Source organism: Diadema antillarum, unplaced genomic scaffold, assembly GCF_040938485.1.
Source record: "Diadema antillarum isolate AM-2024a unplaced genomic scaffold, OU_Dant_1.0 seq00000810_RagTag, whole genome shotgun sequence".
NCBI classification, from domain to species: Eukaryota; Metazoa; Echinodermata; class Echinoidea; order Diadematoida; family Diadematidae; genus Diadema; species Diadema antillarum.
The window spans coordinates 1,885,522-1,908,920 of NW_027271690.1; the positions used below are offsets into that span (position 1 = coordinate 1,885,522).

General features: G+C 38.7%; 1 protein-coding gene across 1 annotated transcript; it reads right to left on the reverse strand.

Annotated features, from left to right (window-relative positions):
- Window positions 1-446: 446 nt before the first annotated feature.
- LOC139739657 (uncharacterized) lies at window positions 447-22,467 on the reverse strand. Its single transcript, XM_071650268.1, has 18 exons — window positions 22,373-22,467; window positions 18,921-19,181; window positions 17,617-17,756; window positions 15,481-15,823; window positions 14,466-14,656; window positions 13,902-14,042; window positions 13,085-13,384; window positions 11,780-11,919; window positions 10,397-10,514; window positions 9,614-9,718; window positions 8,447-8,713; window positions 7,582-7,703; window positions 5,559-5,664; window positions 4,615-4,844; window positions 3,872-3,988; window positions 2,763-2,911; window positions 1,965-2,154; window positions 447-1,040 (listed from the first exon to the last, which is right to left on the reverse strand). The coding sequence occupies exons 2-18, from the start codon at window positions 19,115-19,117 to the stop codon at window positions 951-953; spliced, it is 2,946 nt and encodes a 981-aa protein (XP_071506369.1). The 5' UTR covers window positions 19,118-19,181; window positions 22,373-22,467; the 3' UTR covers window positions 447-950.
- Between the last annotated feature and the right edge of the window lie 932 nt (window positions 22,468-23,399).

Here is a 23,399-nt window from a genome sequence, read left to right on the forward strand (position 1 = left end):
AACTTTTGCACACAAAACAGTGACAGAAAGTTAGAAATTACATGTAAATCCAGTAGGGAACACCACTTGTTAGTCTTTCACAACATAAAATGCAAGCTTTAAGTGAGAGGAACGGGCTCTGGGCTTTTCATTTCTAAATGTTGCCATCATCAAGAATACCTATGATATATTGATCGATAGATGTATATGTAACATCTTCACAAATACCTATGCAATGTGGATCATCCAACCTCAGAGGCAAAAACGGTATTTACCTCTTGTGGCTGGAAACCTGATTTGTTCTTCTGTACACAAAATATACAAGCCTTTACTTTGGCCCTATGTCTTATTTATGGTTTAACAGTTCTGTCAAATCATACAAAAGAACATAACATGGGTTAATATCAAGTTGCTTTTCTGATTCTTTGTTTTTTATCATTGAAACACATTACATATTTGCCCCATAATAAGGGTATTGGATGTATCGGTCATATGTAGACACAGCGAGATATCATGTTGTCAGCACAGCAACTTCTGCTGCATCCAAATATTCATGTATAGACCAGGCATTAACATCCAAGATTTGACCCTTCTTGTGACTTGTATGTAAAGCAGTATGTTGTGATGGCCTGCATTGTTTGCCAACAGGCATAATAGAACCCACTCCGTAACAATGCATTGCGCAATCATTGCAGCACAGCAGGTTTCATGCGAAGCGTTCAAAGGATGAGGAAACAGTACATTGTAGGTTAAAGTGAAATGCAAAATGTACTCTTGCTGGTAAAATGTCACGCTGCTGGCGAATTCTGGTCACTGCATAGGGGACAAGTTCCAGTCTGTACAGATCACAAAAAGTACTGTTAATTTGTGTCCAGTGCATTCCTCCTCATATCCAGGCAGTATGCCAAACTGCTTTCCCCAAGCAAAATTCACAGTGCTCAACCACGTTGATTGAAGACTGCTGGCGGTCTTCAAAATTTTAGACTAAATCCTGAGGTCTGGGCAGAGCTACCATGGGTTGGCAGAGACATGTGAAACCCTGAGTCCTCCTCTTCTCGCTCCTGTACAGTGTTCAGTGAAAAGGACAATATAATGTTCATGCTTTCATCTACAAATTAAAGTAAATCTTGCACTGAAACTACAGGAGAGTAAGAAAGATAGACCAGCAACTTTAAAGGAAAACTCCAGATTATTTTCAGACTTTAACATTTGAACAACTATCAATTGGTTATACTGGGTATAGAGTTTCAGAATTTATAGTGATTGGGACAAGGAACAGGAATATTTTCAAAACTTATAACAGTTCACAACGAACAAGGAGGATAACATGGCAGCTTCACCATAAGAATGCATGAGTGGATTCATAAGAACGCAGAACAAAAGAAGAAAGCATGCATAAATTCCACACAGGCGAACTTGTTAAACTAGCAATATTGTAATAATAGAATTACATCGCTACATTTCTGAAATATATGAGCGTCCTATGTCATCGTTCTTGATAAGTGTAATTTGTGTTAGGTTTTTCAGAGTAATAGTTTCTCTGCTCAAGAATCACAATAAATTCCGCAAATCTACACATGGAGCTGTTGATGTATGTAATACATAGTGTGAAATTATGAAAGTCGTCTGGACTTCCCCTTAAATTACATATGAGAACAGCCAGCTGCTACCAGTACTTGACAGCAGGAACCTTTATACTGGTTTTGTCTGTTTTCAGTCCGAAGTCTTGAACCAAATTCTTGCACATGAAAATGTGATGCACCATCATTTCATTCAACAGGACTTTGTTATTAATTTTTTAGTATGAATGTACTAAAAGTAGACTTTCAGGTGTACCAGTAGTGGTAAAGTATGGATGTTTACCCTATTTTGCAAAGGAAAGTATGTCTAGTGAACATATCAACTGCATGTAGTCCCATGTATACATGATGATGCAGGAATGGTGAACTACATGCAAAGGTTCAAAAAAGGTATATCTGACTCACAAGTTTGGCAAACTGTTGTCCACCCTCTGGGGCCTGTGGACTTCTGGGTTTGTTTGTCCGTGCGTTCTCACTCTTTGCTGGCCAGGTGGGGAACATGGATTCACTGATTGGTTGAGGAGACTCATTGAAGTAGCTACTTTTCAGTGCGTCCTCCGCTGTGATGCGACGAACGGGATCATAGGTGAGGAATCTTTTGTTTTAGTTCAAGAAAAGAAAGATAAACAAGTTATGATGAGAAAAACAGGAAATATTGTTGTTCTATGACAAAACACATAAAAGAAATAATCATGTACAGTTCTCAAAGGCAGCATCAATTATAGAATGAATATACCTCCTTATCAAATCAAAATGTGAACTTGCCAATCCACAAAACTTGGTATGACACAGTTATTAGTACTTTTTAATTTCATGTCCTTTCTTTTCACACTGAAAATACCTCATTGAACTGGATTTCTTGATGTCATCACATCTCACAAGACTTCTGCAAACACATCATTTGTTGTTCTTTTTTTTATTTAACGGTGGGAGATTTACTATTTGCCAACATCATTCTTGTTTGCTTAAAAAAAATTCAGTATCACTACCAGTTCTTTGTACAGCATAGCTTTATGATCACTTTAGACAACTCAACATAACTTGAAGAACGTTAAATATGTGAGCTTCATGAATATATTATCTTTATCAAATGCTAACTACCAATATCCTCCCAATCTACAGCCACCATCTAAAAAACAGGACTACTATTGAATAGTGATTGTAGGGTACTACGCTGTGCCACAACATTTAGTTCCTCAGTACCTGTTGAGTAGTTCAAAGCCCATGTCTGTAAGGTAGGTGCCAAACCTCCCACGGAGGTTATTGTAGGGATGTGTGGCAAAGGTGGTCTTCTTGACGGCTGGAAGCTCATTGTAACCTGGCCAGATTTTCTCACTGGGTGTGCCCAGTTCCTTTACAGAAAATGATAGAAAAAGGAATCACTTTTATAACTATGATACAGATAATATTGATAATGTGAATAATAACAAGTATATTTACATATTGCCACCTCTGTCATGTTGTGACACTTCTACCGATTAACTGACTTCTATGGTTTACTACATGATTACATTTTTAGATAAAACATAACTTGATGTGCAATACAGAAAGGGTTACTAAAATGTTTCAATTTTGAGCACCTAGTATAAATAATAACATGTCAAGCACACTTGCTAAGAAATTCCAAGTCAATACTGTGATAATTTTCCTGGAATGTCATTCTGGTCATTTCACATGGGTTGGGGGTCTACACTTATCTAAAGAAAAGGGCAATTGGAGATGCATCTGTTCTGCTAGGGAATAGAATGAAATGGAAGATAAAACTGCTACTGTGTTAATAAAAAAAAAGGCTTCATGATACTGTATCGACAACAAAGCTGGTAGACTGCCTTTATTCAAGAATATGGCTAAAACCACTACCAAAAGTTCAAAATATCATAACACAGATGCTCTCCTTTGCGCAGCACAAATCTTGAACAGCAATTTGATCCTCGAAATGGAAGTTACCATTGAAACGTGAAACATGGGCTTTTGAGTTGAGTGTTATATCTTCAAGTATATATATCCATATTTTTTTTTCAACTGGAGAAACAGCAAAACATTTTCCTAAATGGCACCACCACATTATATTGCTTTACATGTACCAATTACACACATTGTACCAAGACAAAATTACTGCCATTTCCTTTTTATTTCATTTATTTTTCTTAAGGAAGTCTGTTACTGCTTGATGCTCCTTCTCACCCTGAACATTCTCAGCTCTGTAATGCCATGAGATACATATTTAAAAGCTTTGCTCTTATTTGTATGCATGTATGTATGTGCTATTGTTTGTTTGATAGAACTGTCCATACAGATACATTCACAGTTACCTTGAATATCCTGTTCAGTTGGTCAATCTCTGAACGTCCATTGAAGATGGGTTTCATTGTCAGGAATTCCGCAAAAATACAGCCGACTGACCACATATCTATTGGGGTGGAATAAACCTGTAACAATGGAAAAGGTCAAGCAGAAATCAATTATACACATTTCAGTTTTAAACTCTTCCTGTTATTTTTCTGTTTTATATACATTTTTAAAGAAAAGTGGAACAACACAAACAAGACATCATATGATCTCAATCACAGAATGAATAATGCGTGACACTTAAATGCATGCCATCAGCATCCCCCTTGACAATTCTCAAGCATTTGCTGTCTGTACCTTGAAATATCTAAAGATGTTGTGACAGCATATAAATCACTTAACTACTTGTAAGGGGAAACGAAATGAATATATTACTTTGCATATACATTGTATTAATCATTCATTTCTACTGTACTAGGAGCCAAAGAAAAAGGAAAATGGAGATTGAATGCAATGTTTTTCATTTGATGTTATTTGATATTTCAAAGCACACCATGCATGACCCCTTTACATGACATGATAGAAACCTCCTACAAAATGTTGCACAGAAGGGAACACAATCTGGACAAATATTCATCAAGTTAAAAGAACTTCCAGAGGAATATAATAATGGCCATATTGTCTGCATCACATTCAAGGTCTTTATTTTGGTACAAAAGAAGACTGAAAACACCCAAGTTAAAAAAAAAAAAAGTGAAGGTTTTACCTTTGTGCCAAGAAGCAGTTCAGGTGCCCTGTACCACAGGGTGACTACAATGGAGGTGTAGGGTTTGATTGGCGAGCCGTACTCTCTCGCCAGACCGAAGTCGCCAATCTTCAGACAGCCCTGGTGGTTGAGGAGCAGGTTGGACGTCTTGAGATCACGGTGAAGAATCCAGTTGTCATGGAGATGGTGTACTCCACGAAGGAGCTGCAGCATCAGGCATTTGGTTTCACCTATCATGTAAAATCATGTGATTAACATTGACTGTCTGCAGGCTTCTATTGAAACATGTGATATAACAACATCATTTAGAATTGAAGTAGTCTATAGACTGAGAAAGAGCTTTAAAAAAATTGAGGGTCAATAAAAGGGCCATAAGAATTTTACCTGAAAATTAAACAGAAGAAGAAAAGATTTTAAAAAATACTTGAATGGTTGACATACACATATAAAACTTGAAAGGATCTGTGAAAAAGAAGGGTTCACAAAAACAGACTCGAAAAAATGAAATTTTACAAACAAGGCTCTGAAAATGGAAGAGTAAAGAAATGATGTCATCCTGCTTGAGCTGGATAGGACATTATCTCTAACATTACAGTAGATCTCTTGAGCATTGCTTGGGGATCCTGCTTCCAGTCTACAATGTGAAACAAATGTACCATTCAAAAACTGCTGGGTGTGCATATCCCAATATATCCCAGGATAATCCTTTAAATCACTTGAGCCCTTGGCTCTGGTGTGGTAACAACCATTCAAGATGGCCAGCATTTTTCTTCCAATCAAGTAAGTGTTTTGTTGCCAAGCCTGCTCCCATGAAGAAAGACCCCTAAAAATTGACATGTTAGTATCATCCTCATAAGAAAGAGAAACATGGGTTTTTCAGCCAAACCTTACTGTCAACTTGAACCCCTTCTTAAATCAAGCTACACAACCCATGAAGAACTCACCGATAGTAAACGGTTGCTTCATTGTCTCCATCAAGCTCTTCAGATCATGCTCAACATAATCCATGACGATGTAGATCTTGTCCATGTTACTTCCCACAACAATTTCCTGAGATGTGTAAATCAAACACAATGCAAAATCTAGATGGCAGATACTTCAATAGTAAAGTCCACTCTGTATCTAAAGTGACTATAATAAGTGGAAAATCAAACAAACAGAACTGTTTGGTTTGATTGAGACATTTAAAAAAAATTAGAAAAGTTATTTGAAGTTTTATATGTTCTTGATGTTCTTGCTGAACATTGACATCAGTAATAATCACACATATACAAACTTGACAGGTTATGATGCTATTGCCCAAAATTATCCCACTTGTGTTTACCTAAAGTAATTGAAACTTATTCTTCTTCTATATGATTCAGCAAACTGTTATACCTCCCCTGTACATAGTAATCACTACCATCTATGTACAACTCCAGAATAATTTGACATAAAGCACATGATTTCTTTCTCTTGAATTTAGGATAGATTTGTAAGCCAGCATTGAGCAAATGGACAATCAGTGGACTATGACAACATCATTTCATCTCATTTACATATGTGATCATATGTGAAGTTTAATACACTGGCAACATTCTTATGTCGGGCCTAACTTCTTTGCAAATACTACTGAAATATTTGCTTTACAAGACCAATATAATGCAATTTAATCATATGTGACCTGCTACAACAAAAGGATCCTAAAGTCACTGACGGCTGAGCCGAGAAAATCGAATGTGAAGTCACATCATCAAAATTCGTCAAAACAATCGGATTTCTGTTTTTGGCATAATTTTGTAGTCTAATGTTTTGTCTATCATCTGCCTAAATTTCGCAGCTAAATGACCAAACGATAGGCAACAAATTAACGTTTTTCTGGGCCATGATTTTTCGACTTTGAACGTAACAGAAACGTGTCCAAAGATTTGGATTTAGCGCCGCAACTAGACTCCGCCCCTAGCAACGAGGGAGTGATCTTATTGGTCAGTGCATAGCATCCTGATTACTAATTGGTTGTGCCTAGACCGCTGGCGCTAAGCTTGAATGAACATCGCAGAGGTCGCTAGGAGCATACCTTCTATTGTCAAGCAGTGAAGACTGTCTCTCCTCCCCTTGATCATGTTAGCGTCAGAAGGAAAACTTTCAAGGTGTTTTTCTCGAAACTCTGATTTCCTCAACCACTTGACATGCGCTAATAAAATCATCAATATCTCCGCAACCGAGTATTTTTATGAGTTTTGCTATATATGAAATTAGAGTAGAAGAGTTAGGGAATAATGTCATGCCATTTTCAGAAAATTGTCCTCCCCGACTGTCGGATCCTTTTGTTGTAGCGGGTCACATATAAGGTGCTGTATTAAAGTCATTTGGTTTACAACTTTTTCTTCTGAACCCTGCCAGCATTACTTGCAAACTGCGATTTGTACATGTACATGGCACCAATGCACAAGATTTGATGTTTGACAAGCAAATTTTGATACGGAGCAGAAAGTTAAAACAACATTTACTGAAATCACAAAACAAGGACAACAGCTAAAGCATGTCTTCAATGCTGTCATGATTATGTACATGCTCTCCAAATACCTTGAGACTCATTGTTCAAGGTACTGGATATACAAGCATGCCATATACAATATAACATGAAGCTTCATATATCCAATGCAGGAATAAAGCAAAAATAGTCTTAGGGGTGCTTTACTTATTTTTTTTTTTTTGATCCCTTCTGCAAATACGTAACATAGTTTGGCAGATGAATATCAGACCCCTCTTGACACAATTGTGGATTACAGTAGAAAGAAATATTCCCATTTGTTTAATAGTACTTGAGAAGTTACTATGAAGCAATTCTGTGCACAATGCTTTGGAAGAAGTCATATTTATCACACTAAACACATATTTCTTAATTTCGAGTACAATCTCAGCTCCATTACCCACAGAAAGAGTTCTCAACCTAAAAGCTTGGTGTAAAGGAGTGTGCCACCTTACCCTGACTGTGACAATGTTCCTGTGCTGAGCCTTGAGTAGTGTGCTGATTTCTCTCAGTGAGGTGATGGGGAAGCCCTCCTTCTCCTTCTCCATCTTTAACCTCTTTAGTGCCACAATCTCATCTGTTCATCAAAGTACATATTGAATGGAGATCAGTGACAGAGCAAAGAGTGCTTGCAGTTATGACTTTATACTACAGGCAATGTCAAAACAAAACAACACAACACAAAACAAAACAAAACAAAACAAAACAAAACAAAATAAAATGAGCGTAAAATTTTGATGTATGATTTCAACATTCTATCATCAGTAACTATTCTGATATCAAACAAACCAGGCCCAGTCACAGGCCACTGGACTGACATTTAGGTGTCAGGATTTTCCTTATAATTTAACAGCTTGTTGACAGGACTTTCACAAACATTCACACCCACAACAAGTGACAAATTGTAGTAAAGATTTTGTTTTCAGAGCTTATCTGAGAGTTCTAGAATAGAAATACTCCCAATCTTTCCATTTGTTTCATATCTACTGACATGCTCTTTCAAACTATCCTTAAAAACAATATTCTGTTGGTTAAATCACATCAATCCACTACTTTGTCTGTTTATGTTTACTCTACTGCACAATTGTGACAATGGTCAATACACATAGAGAGTGAACACACTAGGGTTCCATCATGCTGTATCTACAGCACCTCAACTCCTACAGAAATTTACTAATACAATATGTTTCATTTGATATCTCTTTTTAATGCTGTTGACCTACAGAACTTAAAACTGAGGTGTACAGCCTATTCTAGAACTTAAGGTGTGTCTTTAGCCAAGGCTAAGATCCAAGACCTGTATTTCAGTGAAACACTCACTCTTCTTCTTCTCCTTGGCCCTGTACACCACTCCATAGGTGCCCTCAGCTATCCTGTTGAGACACTGGAACTCCTCCACATTGCGGCACCCCTGGATGGCAGGGAAGTACGGGGGTAGCTTCTCCTCCAGCTCCATGGGTGAAGCCGGGGGCGAGTCCTGGAGGTACTCGGTGTCGCTGAGCATGTCGGAAGGTTCTTCCACCTTGACGGTTCCACCGCCAAGAGGGCTGGGGGAGTCATCAAACTTGGACTTGGCCTGCTTGGCATCTGTGAGATTGAAATCGACAGTGTATCAGAAAATCTTGTAATAATGAGAGCGTGTACAGGTTGCTAAACATAGTGCACAGGCATGTTGGTGTGTGCTGAACAAAAGGAGCAACCAGGGACATTGATTGGGGGGGGGGGGGGTATATTAAACAAAGAAGTCCTGCTAAAACATTTCAAATTGTGCTAAGTGGGGAATGAAACACAGGAAAGGTTAATAGCATACAGAACCCTACAATTCACAGAAAATATCCTCATTTGCTTGTCTTAGACCTTGTGGCCAAGTCTTTGGCCTCTGTAGCTGAGGCATTACATGCAGCTTTGTCTGTCTATCTGGCTGTCTGTCTGTCTGTCATCCATTCATTCATTAATTCGTTCATTCATATAATTTACGACTCCTTTAAGGTAGTCTCTCTAACATGCAAAAAAAAAAAATCATTGCAGGTCAAGAGATGCTACTTTAGTTATGACTACAGATAACTCAGCTTCTTGTGTTCACTGTGAAATTATTTTACAAATACTTACAAATAAGAATTCAATGCATTGGATTACCTATCACCACCTCAAGCACTGTTGTTGGTATATTTTTGAAGTCAGTCTGTACTAACACAAAGAAGCAGTAACATTCATAATATTTTGCACACTATGGACAAACAATGACTTCAGATTTCTACATGTTGAAGTACAGTGCAGGGTGAAACAGGCATTATATGAACCACGCAAAGTAAAGTATATGTGTCTGCATATACTACACCTACACACATATCCATGCATGCATACACACCTCACGGTCAACATAAGTGGTGAAGTAATCAATGAGAGTGTGACCATGGCCATAATCAGGGGCTAGAGAGATAAGGAGAAGGTGGCCTATGAAGCAAAGGAGAGGATTTGTGGACTTACACACTTCACGGATGTCTTCCGGCTTCTCTTCCTTGACTTTTGGGACCTCTGCCTTTGGCTCAGGATGACTGACCCCTTCCTCTCCAGACTTCTCACTTTCCTCCTCTGTAAAGGTACAGATTGGCTTACATTTTATTTATACATCTTCACAATGGACTGATAAAACGGATATACAACTGAACTTAATACTAATCCATAATTTACAGCAATCTACAAGAAAGAAGGCACTTTTTTTAGTGTACTCCAGATGGTGCACTATTAAGATGGTGAGTGCACCTCTCTTATATCCATGTCAACAAAATCACATCAAGGTCACCAAACTCCTCTGGCTTTAATAGATGGTGACAGGAGGCATAACACCATGATGTAAACTGATCCATCTACTCTTTGTACAGGTAGCACTAGTTATTTGTCTGAAAAATGTCCTGAAAATGAACAGAATGGAGAGTTGTTTGGTTTCTTATGTAGTTGGATCAGTTTTGCACATGAACTACCATTCTCTACTAAACCTAAAGCTCGAAAAACAAAACAACTATGAGCACATAATGAGCGTAAGATTAGACATTTACCATGGCTAATGAATGCTAAAGAGTTGAGAAAAACTATGAGAAAAAAATAGCAAGCAAACAAACAAACTTGATTTTCCTTCAATATTTGAATGCAAGAGAACACAAACATCCACATATAAAGAGAAAACCAACACAGGATATAACAACATAACGCACCCTGTGAATATAGACCAACACTTCATGTTAACAAAGTCCCAAAAGGGTCAAAGGTTACCTGAGCCAGACTCTGATGCAGACTCGGAGTCATCTGATTCAGACTTCTCCTCTTCACTCTCTTCTTCTTCAACTTCTTCTTCTTCTTCCTCTTCCTCACTATCCTTGTGTTCTCCTTCCTAGAGACAAACATACAGAAATAGAGAGATAGAGGGACAGACAGTTTTGTTTGTTTGTTTTGTTTTTGTTTTTGTTTTTGTTTTTGTTTTTGTTTTTTTTTTTGGGGGGGGGACCTTAACATTATTTCATAGCAATTGCTGGTTCAGGGATTCTATCTACAAAGCTTCTAATCTTGCAATGTGCAAAGGTGACCAGCATTCACACAGCAAATTCAGGGAGGTTCTAAAGAGTAATCAAGGAGATACATAATTGAAAACATTTTCTGAATCAATGAGGCTTTTTTATTCTCTTCTCCAGTTATAAATGATATCATTACTCAAGGAACCCCCTGCAGAACCAGAGAGACTTGACAGCTTTGCATGATAATGGGACCAAAAGCACCACAGGATGAATGGTGCATGTAACATCCAGGTTTGGAATGACGGTGATAAGGGTAAAATAATATTTTTGCTCAGTAGAAAGCAGTGTTGCAGTATTGAAACAATGTCATACTACAAGTTTGCACAGAACTAACCCTTTGGTCAAACAATTTTCAATACTACACAAAAAATAAACACAGTTTGTTTTTAATGCTAACGTTTGCATGTTTCAATACTGGAGTTGGGAAGGAAGTTAGGAGGCATCATAACATATGCAGCTGTATCACATTGTGTATTGCAAAAAGCAGGATTTGTGAGCAACATCTGCCAGGTTAGCAACTGAACACTCAAAGTTCTACAAACAGGAACATGGACACCGAAAATCAGTCTTTGTGGTGTCTGTATGCAACAGGATATTGCCTTAAAAGGGCATTCCAGACAATTTTCATAATTTCACATCATGTAGTACATAAATCGACAGCTCCATGTATAGATTCGTAGGATTTATTGTTGTCTTTGAGCTGAGAAACCAATAAACTGAAAATCTTAAACAAATTACACTGAACAGTGTTGATGACATCAGAGCCTCACATATTTCAGAAATGTAGCAGTGTAATTCCATTACAATACCGCCTGCGTAACAAGTTCACCTGTGAAGAATCTATGCATGCCTTATTCTTTTGTTCTGTTTCCTTGAGCCCCAACTCATGCATTCTTACGGCGAGGCTGCCATGTCATCATCCCTGTTCATTGCAATTTGTTGTAAATTATGAAAACATTCTCATTCCTCATCCCAATCACAATAAATTCTGAAACTCCATACTCAGTTTAACTCATTTATAGTTGTTCAAATGTAAAAGTCTGAAAATCATCTGGAGGTCCCATTTAAAACTTCGTATACTGACCTCCATTTCACTATCATCCTTCTCAGATGCTTCTCCTTCTTCATCGGATGATTCCTCCTCCTCTTCCTCCTCCTCCTCCTCTTCCTCCCCAGAGCTTGAGGCTTGCTCCATCTTCTCCTCACCCTCTTCCTCCTCTTCTTCTTCCTCTGACTCAGACTCGGCTTCTGTTTGTTTATCAACACAAGGGACAATTATAGCCGTATTAGGAATGTGCAGGAGGGGGCTGTAGCACTGAATTTGTTACAGAAGGTGAAATGTGTGTGTTTGGTGGTTTGTTTGTTTGTTTGGTGGTTTGTTTGTTTGTTTGTTTGTTTGTTTGTTTGTTTGTTTGTTTGTTTGTTTGTTTGTTTGTTTGTTTATTTGTTTGTTTGTTTGTTTGTTTTTAAAGGGGAAAATGCATAGGCCATGTGGCCAAGTGTCTGTGTCCCTTTGAGTTGTTGTTTTTTTTGTTTTTTTCCCCTCACTGGGATATTTATTATTCTCTTTCATCTATACACATATTACAACATATTTCAAATAACATCATGCTTTTTTTCGAATTCAATACAATATACATCAAGAAAAAAGGTGTCTAAAAAGACACCATTTTTTCTGTCCCTTTGAGTTGTTGTTTGAGGGACTCAATATCAAGAGGGGTAAATATGCCCATATCAATCAATCATAAAACTTTCTAACAGGCACATGAAGTCTCAATGACTGTAGTTTCAGAAGTGACTATTTCTGCACTCTACTTCACCACAGGACCACAAGGCTTTACATGCCTTGGTGTACATTTGAAATCACGTTTCAATCTCATCAATGCACAAACCTTGAAAACTTTCACCTCTAAATCCTTCCATTAGCATTAGCATAAGAATTCACTTGAAATCATAATGGTTTTATCTTCTTTTGCTGCAATTTTATCTCACTGCCTAAATTTCACTCCTAATCTGCAGACAATCATTGGCCACAGGGACATACATTGTAGGTTGCAGGACATGATATTTGGCACTTGGGTCTTGGCAGTCTTAACAGGGACCCTGTGTGAGGGGAAGATACCATGTCCAAGGTCTTGAGCAGGTCAACCTGGACAGAGGTAGTTTGGGATGCGGTGGTCAAAGGCCTGAACATTTAATCCCAGCCTGCAAGCCATGCACTCAATGAGACCAATTACAGCATGCTTAGTAATAGGGGCAGGGAAATACCAGTCCATATCTATAAATGCCCTCAAAAAGAAGACAAGGTCATAAGACAAAGAGCTTGCAGTCACCATATCATGCTAAGATAAGGGATGCAATATGCCGATAACGTTTTGCCACGCCTTACCTGAAGACTCCTCCTCTTCTGATCCCTCCTCCTCTGACGACGATGATGCGTTCTCCTCGCTTTCACCCTGCTCCTCTTTCCTCTCATCCTGCCCTTCTTGTTCCTCATGCTCCTCATGCTCCTCGTGCTCCTCCTCATCTTCCATCATCTCTTTCCTGGTGTCAATCTCCCTCTGGGCCTCTTCATCTCTCTCGCCCGACCTCGACGATGACTTGGATGACGACTTGGATCTCCTGTAGTCGGAGTCGTGATCGGAATCCCTGCCCTCGCCCTTCCTTCTCTCCTCTCTCTTTAATTTCTCTGCATAAATGAAAGGGGAAAGTATTGGAGTATGAAGGACAAAAAGAATATGCACCTTCATGTGCATTACGATAATCATACTACTTATATATAAACCTCTTACACATTTTTGTTTATATCCAAATCATGTGCTATAACAACAGAAACAAATCCATAGTTTGTGCACTTTACCCATAAAGAATGTGACCAAAAAAAAAGAAAAAAAAGACACATGATACATATTACATTAAAAATTGAAAGGCAAAGTAGGGCTTGAACTTCAACAAACCCAAGCTACCAGAATTAGTTTGAGGTTTGTGTAAAATATGAATGTTGGCTCACGCCTCATTTTGAGAGGGTATAATCTTATCATCTCCCCCCCCCCCCAAAAAAAAAAAAAAAAAAAAACATTTTCATAATTGCCCCACACTTGCGATGGGATATCAAGTAGTATCATTACAAACATATACATTGCAACACACTGATCTACGCAGATTAAGAATCAAAATTCAGCATGAAGGAGAAAGAGTCTACACACCTTCTCGAGAAGATCTGTGTGGACTTCTTTCTCGGCTTGAACTATGATGTTCCTCAAGCCCTTTTTTGTGCTTGGAGTCACGGTGACTGTCGTCATGGCGACTGCCTCCACTACTCCTCTCCTTGCTGCTAGGTCTTTGACCTTTGACAGTGAGAAAAAAAAAAGTGCCACAGGAATTAACCTACTACTATTACAAACACACACACACACACACACACACACAATAACATTACAATTATTATTCACTGTTGTTATTCATTTTACTACTATTGCAATTATTTCACCTTCATTTTATTCTTCCCATGTTATATTTCAATACTGCTTCTACTAAAACTGCTATCATTACTACTACATCTACTACTCCTACTACCACTTCTACTCTTACTACATCTACCAATACTACTACTACTACTACCATGTCTATTACTACTACTATCACAGCTGCTCTTGCTTCTGCATAGAACCCACTTTTGCTACTAGACTACTACCTTTTCTACTACTACTACTACTACTACTACTACTCATTTCTACAGTTGCTGCTGCTAGTACCACATCTCAACTTACCATCTCTCTTCTCTTCCGTAAGCTCCTCTCTCCTTGATCTGCTCCTGCTCTTGTGTCCCTCATGCCTGGAGCTGCCCTTACTCCTCTCCCTCTTCTCCTCCTTCTCCCTCCTCTCTCTCTCCCTGTCTCGGTGTCTTTCTTCCCTCCTGGGTCTCTCTGAGGAATGCTCCTTAGGCTTCTCAGTCCTCTCCCTGGAACAGACAGCATTTAAACCCATAATGCTTCTTCAATAGTGGTATAGTAATAGTATACGGTAAACACTCGTGAATAAGGCACACCCCAACTTTGGACATCAGGTAAACAAACAAACAAACAAACAAGGACGAATGTACTTGCATTCATGTATAAGGCGTACCTCAAACTTGATATTTTTCAGGACAAAAATGGTGTGCCTTACACACGAGTGGTTACAGTACAAACAATGCATGGGTGAGAGTGCACTGTATCTCCATTATTGAATATCATAATCTCAACCTGAGCATTATTTGTTCTATAGTATGGGTCTATGAACTATTTTTCATTAACCTTATGGTGAATACCAGTCAGCTATATGCAGAGCTTGCTCAAAGGCCAAGATGTTTGAAGAAATGTTCCAGATGTACTGAACACAAACTTAGAAACTGTAAACATTACAGAAGTGAATGAGCACAAGCTCGTAACTGATTCAGTGTGTTCTGCTAGAGCATGTACATTGTGACATCAGTGAGAGTGCATTATGCTATTTTGTTGTGCACTTTTTGCATAAGCATAAAAATAAAACATGTATTCATGATTCATTTCAACACTTCGGATAGGCTACATTTTTTAACCCATTTTATATGTCCTCCCTTCCCCCCCCCCCCAAAAAAAAACAAAACAAAACAAAACAAAAAACCCACACATGTGGATAGTTTGATACATGCTCTTCTGATCACAAGTATTTTCTACATCAAGGGAATTTCCCTACACAGATAAGAGTTGGTAAAATGCATGCTGTATATAAAAGAAAAATTAAAGTAATACTAAATAAATTTACCCTTCTCTCTTTCCATCCCTGCCTCTCCTTTCCATGTCTCTCTGATACTTGTCACCGCTCCCAACTGGGTCCCTCCGCTCCAGAATTGTTTGCCTGAGGTCCTCCTGAGATGCAACAGCGCCCCCGCTCATCACGTGCCTCGTGTCTTCGTGGTGGCCTCGTCCCACGGGGCCCCCAGCCTGTCTGCCGTCATCGTGGTCGTCCTTGCGAGTCTTCTTCATCCGGTCCCGGCTGTCCCTGCCGTCCCTCTCTCGACCCTTGTCCCGGTCCCGCTCACGGTCTCTATCTCTCTCGCTGTCTTTACTCCTAGACTTGCTCTTGTCTGTTGATCGTGACCTTTTCCCTGATGAAAAAGATACCAATGTATACCCAGCAGTGTAAGAACAATTTTTGCTGACATTTTTCTCAGTATTTAGGAGAAACAGACTCCTAAACTTGTTTGGAACAAAGGATCTTTGCTAACCAAATCTCATAATATCCTCTCAAATACTTGAAGTATAACAGGATCTTTTCATCATAACATCATCTAATGCAGCACCACAAATTGTGTTATGTCTAATCCATGTTTGTTTGCCTGCTTTTGGAACCACTCTGGAGAAACTATAATTACCCCTCCCCCATAAAAAAAAAACCAACAACACACAAACAAACAAGTACATAAACACAAAACAAAACAAGGAAAAGTAGAAATTACGCGGTGCGTAAAATATGTCCCCGCCGGAAGTAGCATTTAGTAGCAAAATGTACAATATAGGTAAAAAGATCAAGGTCAAAGGTGAAAGAAGTCAAGGGTCAAAATTCTATGTAGAAGTTTTGAAGCCCTCACCTAGTGCCATCACATAAAGCAAACGGAATCGAAATCGGGTTAGAAATGGCGAAGGAGTAGCATTTGGTAGCAAAATGTACAATACAGGTCAAAAATCAAGGTCAAAGGTCAAAGAAGTCAAAGGTCAAAATTCTGTGTACAAATTTTGAAGCCCTCACTTAGTGCCATCACTTAAAGCAAACGGAATTGAAATCGGGTAACAAATGGCGAAGGAGTAGCATTTTGTAGCAAAATGTAAAATATAGGTCAAAAATCAAGGTCAAAGGTCAAAGAAGTCAAAGGTCAAAATTCTGTGTAGAAGTTTTGAAGCCCTCACCTCGTGCCATCACATAAAGCAAACGGAATCGAAATCGGGTTAGAAATGGCGAAGGAGTAGCATTTTGTAGGCAATGTACAATATAGGTCAAAAATCAAGGTCAAAGGTCAAAGAAGTCAAAGGTAAAAATTCTGTGTAGAAGTTTTGAAGCCCTCACCTAGTGCCATCATATAAAGCAAACGGAATCAAAATCGGGTTAGAAATGGCGAAGGAGTAGCATTTTGAAGCAAAATGTACAATATAGGTCAAAGGTCAAGGTCAAAGGTCACAACTGAAATTCTGTATAGAAGTTTCAAAGCTCCCATGTAGTGCTATCATATAAAGCAAACAGAATCAAAATCGGGTTAGAAATGGCGAAGGAGTAGCATTTTGAACATTTTGATCACACACGGACGCACGGACAGACGGACAGACGGACAGACGGACACACGGACACACGGACACACGGACACACAGACACACACACGTACGGAGCCCGTTTCATAGTCCCCTGCTCGAACTCGTTCGGCGGGGACAACAAATGCATGATGTAAGAGTGTGAAAAGAGAGAAAGGCAGAAAGAGGTGGAACAAGGAGCAATGAGAGAGACAGAGAAAGAAAGATAGGAAAAAAAAAAAAAACTTACTCACTGACTTCCAAACATTTGGTGCTACACAAGCTGATTATGGATACTGACTGGAATCTAACATCTTTTTCTTATTACATGACATCATGCTAAAGATGCTATCCTATTTAACTTTGCTACATGTATTCATACAGCTTATGTAATGCCTCATGCAATACTACGTTGACGCCCACATTTCTATTTATATCCAATGTTAATAGAGTTGATGACTACAGTATTTCTACCTGACAGAGATTGTAGTTGTTTTGTTTTTTCACAATGTGGAGTCAATCTCCTGCAAAATCCAATGACACATCACTATCTGGAGAGTATGTGTTGAAAGGAATGATCTGTAACGTGTGCAGAGGTGAGTGACTAGTGTGAACTCACTCCTCTTCCTGTCATGATCCCTGCTGTGTGAACGGCCGTGTTTCCTCTTCTCCTCCTTCCTGTGTTTGGGGTCACGGTGGGAGCTAGCCTTGGCCTGAGGCGGCTGGATGTTCAACATGTCATCTTCATCATCATCCAACCTTCATGTGGATTCAAGAAAAATAATATTCGTGAAAAATTGAGCAAAAAAAAAATGGGATTCCATCTGGATTCAAATCCGAGACTCTGAACTGCTGGCCTGGTGCTCGACCAACTGAGCTATAGAAAGCCCTAGCACAGTGTTCGTCCCAGAAATGAAGTTGAAGAGATTTAGTCATGCATAAATACAATGTAGTCCTTATTGTCAAATCTCAATTTCCACATGGTGGAGCAAATAAGGATCTCTTTCCTTTTTCAGAAAAAAAAAATGATTCAGTTTACCATTCGTATAATCTAATAAAGGGAAGATTAGAATCAGTCCACCATAAACTCTAGAAACTTCACTGACATCTCTATGAATTCCGTTACTTGAAGATGTGAACAGAATACTTTAATGTCAATTTACTGCAGAAAATTTATCAAATGCATACAGGCTAAGCATTTGACTTGCAAATGACAATCTGCACTCAAAGAATTACGCATTTTTCTCTCACACTGCAGCTTGAACTTGCCTCATATGTCAAGGTATCAGACCAATGGGGCTTGTATTAATGTGATTGCGTGTTTGTATGGGCTTATGTGAGTGGGTGTGTTGTATGTGAGGTTTCTTGTAGAGAGCAGTATCAGCTGACTGAATTCATGACAACTGATTTAACTGAAAGATATCAACACATTATACTGTTCACTGACATTGCAGGCAGCGATTACTTTGATTCTACACAAATATTAGCTCAGGCGACTCTTTGGACTAGCAGTTTTCTTTCTTTACATCAAAATTCCATTATAGCTTTTTCACAAATAGAGCACCGATATATGAATATATACAGTGGACTTATGTTATAACAAAGTCATTGTGACCGGCAGTTTTCTTTCATAATATCAAAATTTTGTTATAACGGAACAAATGAACAACAAAACAAAACAAAACATACTGTGAATAATGTTGCTGCCTGAGTATTTACGTTGTTGTAACCGGGATTTCGTTATAACCATGATTGCTTAACGGGAGTGCACTGAATAGGCAATATCGGGACCTAAATTTTTACGTTGTAGCAATAAAATTTCATCATAGCTGTTTTTGTTATAATAGGAGTGCACTGTATTAGGAAGGACATTTAAGAAGCCATATATATGCAAATGTAAGTAGAATATACTGGTATACCAACCTTTCATCTCCTGAAGAATGTCTTCTTGGCCTCCTCTCTCCTGCCTCCATCTCTTTAGATGACTCTCGACTCTTCTTCTCTTCCTCCTCCTTCTTCTTCTTCTTCTCCTGCCGTATCTCGTCGAGTGTCTTCACTCGCCAATCACCCTCCTCTTGTTTGTGTTTGTCCTTTCGTGCGTGTTTCTCTGAGCTTGGCATTTCTCTTCAGGGTTCTACGTCATTTATCTTCTCCCACCACCCACACAAATGAAGGGTGCCGCTTCTGCATTAGGAAATAAAGCCATACAAAGATAATGCAAACTTACAAGTTGCTCTGATTTCATCAGAATCAAACAAAGAGTTTCAGCCATTCCTCACTGACCTGTTTTTTGAAGAGGGGTGCCTTCTGTCTAGCTGGAGAAGTAATAAATAATTCATTGGGGCTGGCAGAAATTGAATAAACGCATAGATGAGCTAAATTCTAACAATTAGAATCTAGTGTCTAATCATCACTAACAACTTACAGCAAATGTGCACTTTATGGCCCTATATCATCGCTGCAAGATTTTACCCTAATCGAGCAGTGCGTGTGAATTTAAGTACCTATCAGGCACCACGGGTTCCACAGCATGTTTTCCGGCACTGTACCGTGAGCACGTGTGTGAGATTTCTCGTTGGGACGCAGTGCGTCAACGTGTGTGTGCATGGAGATGAAAGCACTTATGGTATGCCACATGGTGGCTCTAATACCCTTCCCTGCGCGGCGCAACATGGCGCGAAAGAGCATTGGCACATAATGCAACAGAACACAAACAATGAGTGGTAAACTCTGCTCTATGCTTCAATCATGATTTTAAATGAATTAATTTGGCGTTATATCTTAAGCAGGGGATCACTAATTATCTTATTGCAGAAGACATATGTCCACTCGCTGCCTTGGTAAAATTATTACCGGTATGTGCCCCCCCCCCCTCAAAAAAAAAAAATATATATATATAAAAATCTTATCCCGATTCGTCAGTCTGTACAGTGTTACTGTTAGAGAAGCTCGCCAGCTGCTCAGTGTGGTGGCTCATGGGAAATCACCTTGGCATACGGTGAATGAGGTACCGATAATATAGGGCCGTAAAGTGCAAAATTGCACAATTCCATTGTTCCTGAGTTACAATATCAATGTACCGTTAGTGCACCAGTTTTCGACAGGACCCAGATTTCGACACCCAGCATATAATCCTTATTAAATTTTATACTCAATACAAACGTCTGACTTCAACAACTGGCCAAGTTATCAATCACATTTCTAGTCTTATATAAACACCGTTTGTCACTTGTCATCATAATCCGACGGTAGAATATTTAGGAGAAAAGCAACACAGTGTCAGCAGAAATGTTGATGTCAGCCATTTTTAGGGGTTCAAAACAATATGACGCATTTTGTATACATCACCGTAATATGAAATTCACCCATGCCGGTTATCTTACTTTAGTACCAGTTTGTTTGCCAAATCCTAATGTTTGATTTCATAATCGTCTTTAGTAATTTCATGGCTGAATTCGTGATAAATGAGCAAACTTGTAGAAAGAGTTGGCTTTGAGAATGTGGCATCAGATTTCGACATTCCCATATTATGACACGTTTTAGAGGAAACAACAAGTTCTTCCGCTGGTACATGTATGACTGCTGGTTTGCGTCCACAATGCAGTGTACGCGTACTGTACGCGCCATGTGATTTATGCGTGATGCGCGCTGTGATTGTGTCGAAAAATGATGCTGGGTGTCGAAATCTGATGCCAGCGTCGGCATGACGGAATCGCTTAAAAATTGAACACGAGTGCATTCAAATGGGAATTCGTTCAAGGCATATTATAATTGGCCTTAGTAGCTAAACTTCATATCGAAATTCCGAGGTAAATCGGTGCAGTATTGATGGTAAACAAGGAAATGTGCTAAAGTGTCGAAAACTGGTACCCTAACTGTATCTTCAGTGCGTTCAACAATGTATATTCAATTAATTTACATACAAATTGTGTTACAATCACAAAATTCTCATTACATAATTCACTGTCATGTCACTAGATCTAGGTCTAACGTTAGTCTAGAGATCATAGACAGAAAGATCCGTCTGTCCGGAGGAGTCTTTTATATTTTGCCATTAACGCTGTCCTCCGTAGACAGACGGAAGGTATCAGTACCCATTGCTGTGTGGATGTTCTTAACCACTGTCTCTATGGAAAATTGGGTGAGGTACCTCACCCTTCTCGATTGCGTCTAATTTACGGCCCTAGGTCGGCAAATTTAAGCTTGTATAATGAAATCAACTTTTCAAGAATACACTACACTCACCAGATTAATGAATAATCCAACATTTTGGTAGAATTTTCAACGTAAAACACACATCAACCCGCCCGTCGCGTCGTCACGTTCAAACTGCAGAAACATACAGTATGAATCTATTAGCCAATCACATGCGAGGTAATTTCTACGTGTTTTTTTACTTTAACACGTGATTGCACGTGATTTAGCATGTGATTGGCTTACAGATTCAAAATGGCGACTTACAGCTAGCAAACGGCGATGTTGCGATATGGATAAAGTTTCTGCGTTATAACCCAGTTACTGCGAGTATTTCGATTGCACAATGTGAGAAATTTACCCCAAATATTGCTGCATAATGTGTCATGTCATGTCAAACTTGTTTGAATGTAAAAAAGCTGTCTGAAATTTGGTTTATCGTAACGTTTGATCTGTGCGCGACTGCTCCACACAGGAGCCGGAATCATTGACTTGAAGAGGGGATCCGTGAAGCCAGACGCAGTCTCCGCGGAACATACCCTGCCTGACGGACAGATACAGACCGATCTTTCGGTCAAAGAGATCATAGATCAAACGTTAGCGTCTAATGCATTGCCATGGCACTAGAACCTAAAATTTATATAAAAACTAACACCAAACACAAACACTACCGAAATCAGGGCAACGTTAACGTTTACAGACACAGTGAATCATCACTCATCACACTCACTCACCTCACCTCACTCACCACCACACATATAGACCTACACAGTGTATGTCCATGCTCACTTATAATATTAAGTTATTGACATTGTCCTCTAACTTCTAAGCTAAGTAAAGTAATCTATAGACTATGAAATCTGTATTTATGGCCCATTTGATATCGTCAACACTTTTAGAATGCTATAAACATGCCAAGAATAACCCGTGGTATGTTAAAAGCGTTGGCATGCTTTTGGCATTTTTGGGATTACAAATACAATGCAAAAAGCACGCCAACGGTCCCACACGTGCCCTCTCCTGTAAGTGTAATGCCATGCCCATGCAATGGAAACAGATCGTTGATTCGTAATCGTAGCCTTTCCACAAAGTTGACTGTTGCTTTAACGTTACACCATATTTTCATGTATTCTATCTAAATAAAGGCATCAAACGTTTCACTACTAAATCAATTGTCTTACCAAGAACAGCCAGACAGGATACCAGTCGGGCAAGTTCAACAGAAGAGTGATCGAGATCACGGAGCCTTGGTTTTCGCTGTTATGTTTTATACTGATATAGGCCAAATCGAAAGTTGAAAACGTACAACGTACGGTCACGAAACGAGTACGAAATGAATGGGTCACAAAGGTTAATGTGTCAGATCGCCCTCTTGCGTTGAGTCTCTGTAACGCATGCGTAACTCTATCGTCTATGAAGAGATATCGAAATCAGTAGCTACGATTCTTCCACGTTGAATTCAACCTCCGCGCGAAAAGAGTGAGAAGATGTGATAGATTGCGCAAAAAAAAAAAAAAAAAAATGAATACCAACAACCTGACAGTATGAAGATGATACTAAAATGTTGAGTTTTGTCATTTTGACGTCATGCTGGCTTTTCTATCAAGGACCCAAGATTTGGACTAATGGGAACAAATAGATGAGACTTATTAACAGTCATTAATTTTACTATTACGTTTTATGTACTATTATTCCACTTGAGAATAATGAAGGCCAGGAAGATGAAACACTTTCATTGGATTATTTCAACACTAAGAACGTAAGGGTGTTGATGCTAGAAAACATACTTATACACAGAAGCAACAGATAAGGTATGTGTGCGTGTATATATATATATATATATATATATATATATATATACATATATATATATACATATATATATATATACATATATATATATATGTATATGTATATGTTTATACATTATATATGAAGAGTTTGTTTGCAAAAATCGATAAGTCCATTTTTGAAGATTTTGAAGTATGGTCTGTCACAAAATACCAAATAATACCTTTTAAATGATACATTGGTCACTACATATAAAGGTACATTTTTGAAGTTATAGTCAAAAGAAGCAAAATTTTTCTTATTATTCTCTGTATTTTTCTTGACCTTTAATCGCACATATCTGCATTTGGCAAATATGGACTTATCGGTTTGGCAAACAAACTCTTCATACATATATATATATATATATATATATAT

Bases quoted from the DNA above. Each gene is read 5' to 3' on its own strand.
- LOC139739657 (XM_071650268.1), bottom strand. From the start codon at position 19,117: ATGCCAAGCTCAGAGAAACACGCACGAAAGGACAAACACAAACAAGAG. The intron at 13,385-13,901 runs GTGTGTAGACTC...TCATTTATGCAG, and splicing joins ACACAGATCTTCTCGAGAAG to AGAAATTAAAGAGAGAGGAG. The intron at 5,665-7,581 runs GTAAGGTGGCAC...TACACATCTCAG, and splicing joins GGAACATTGTCACAGTCAGG to GAAATTGTTGTGGGAAGTAA.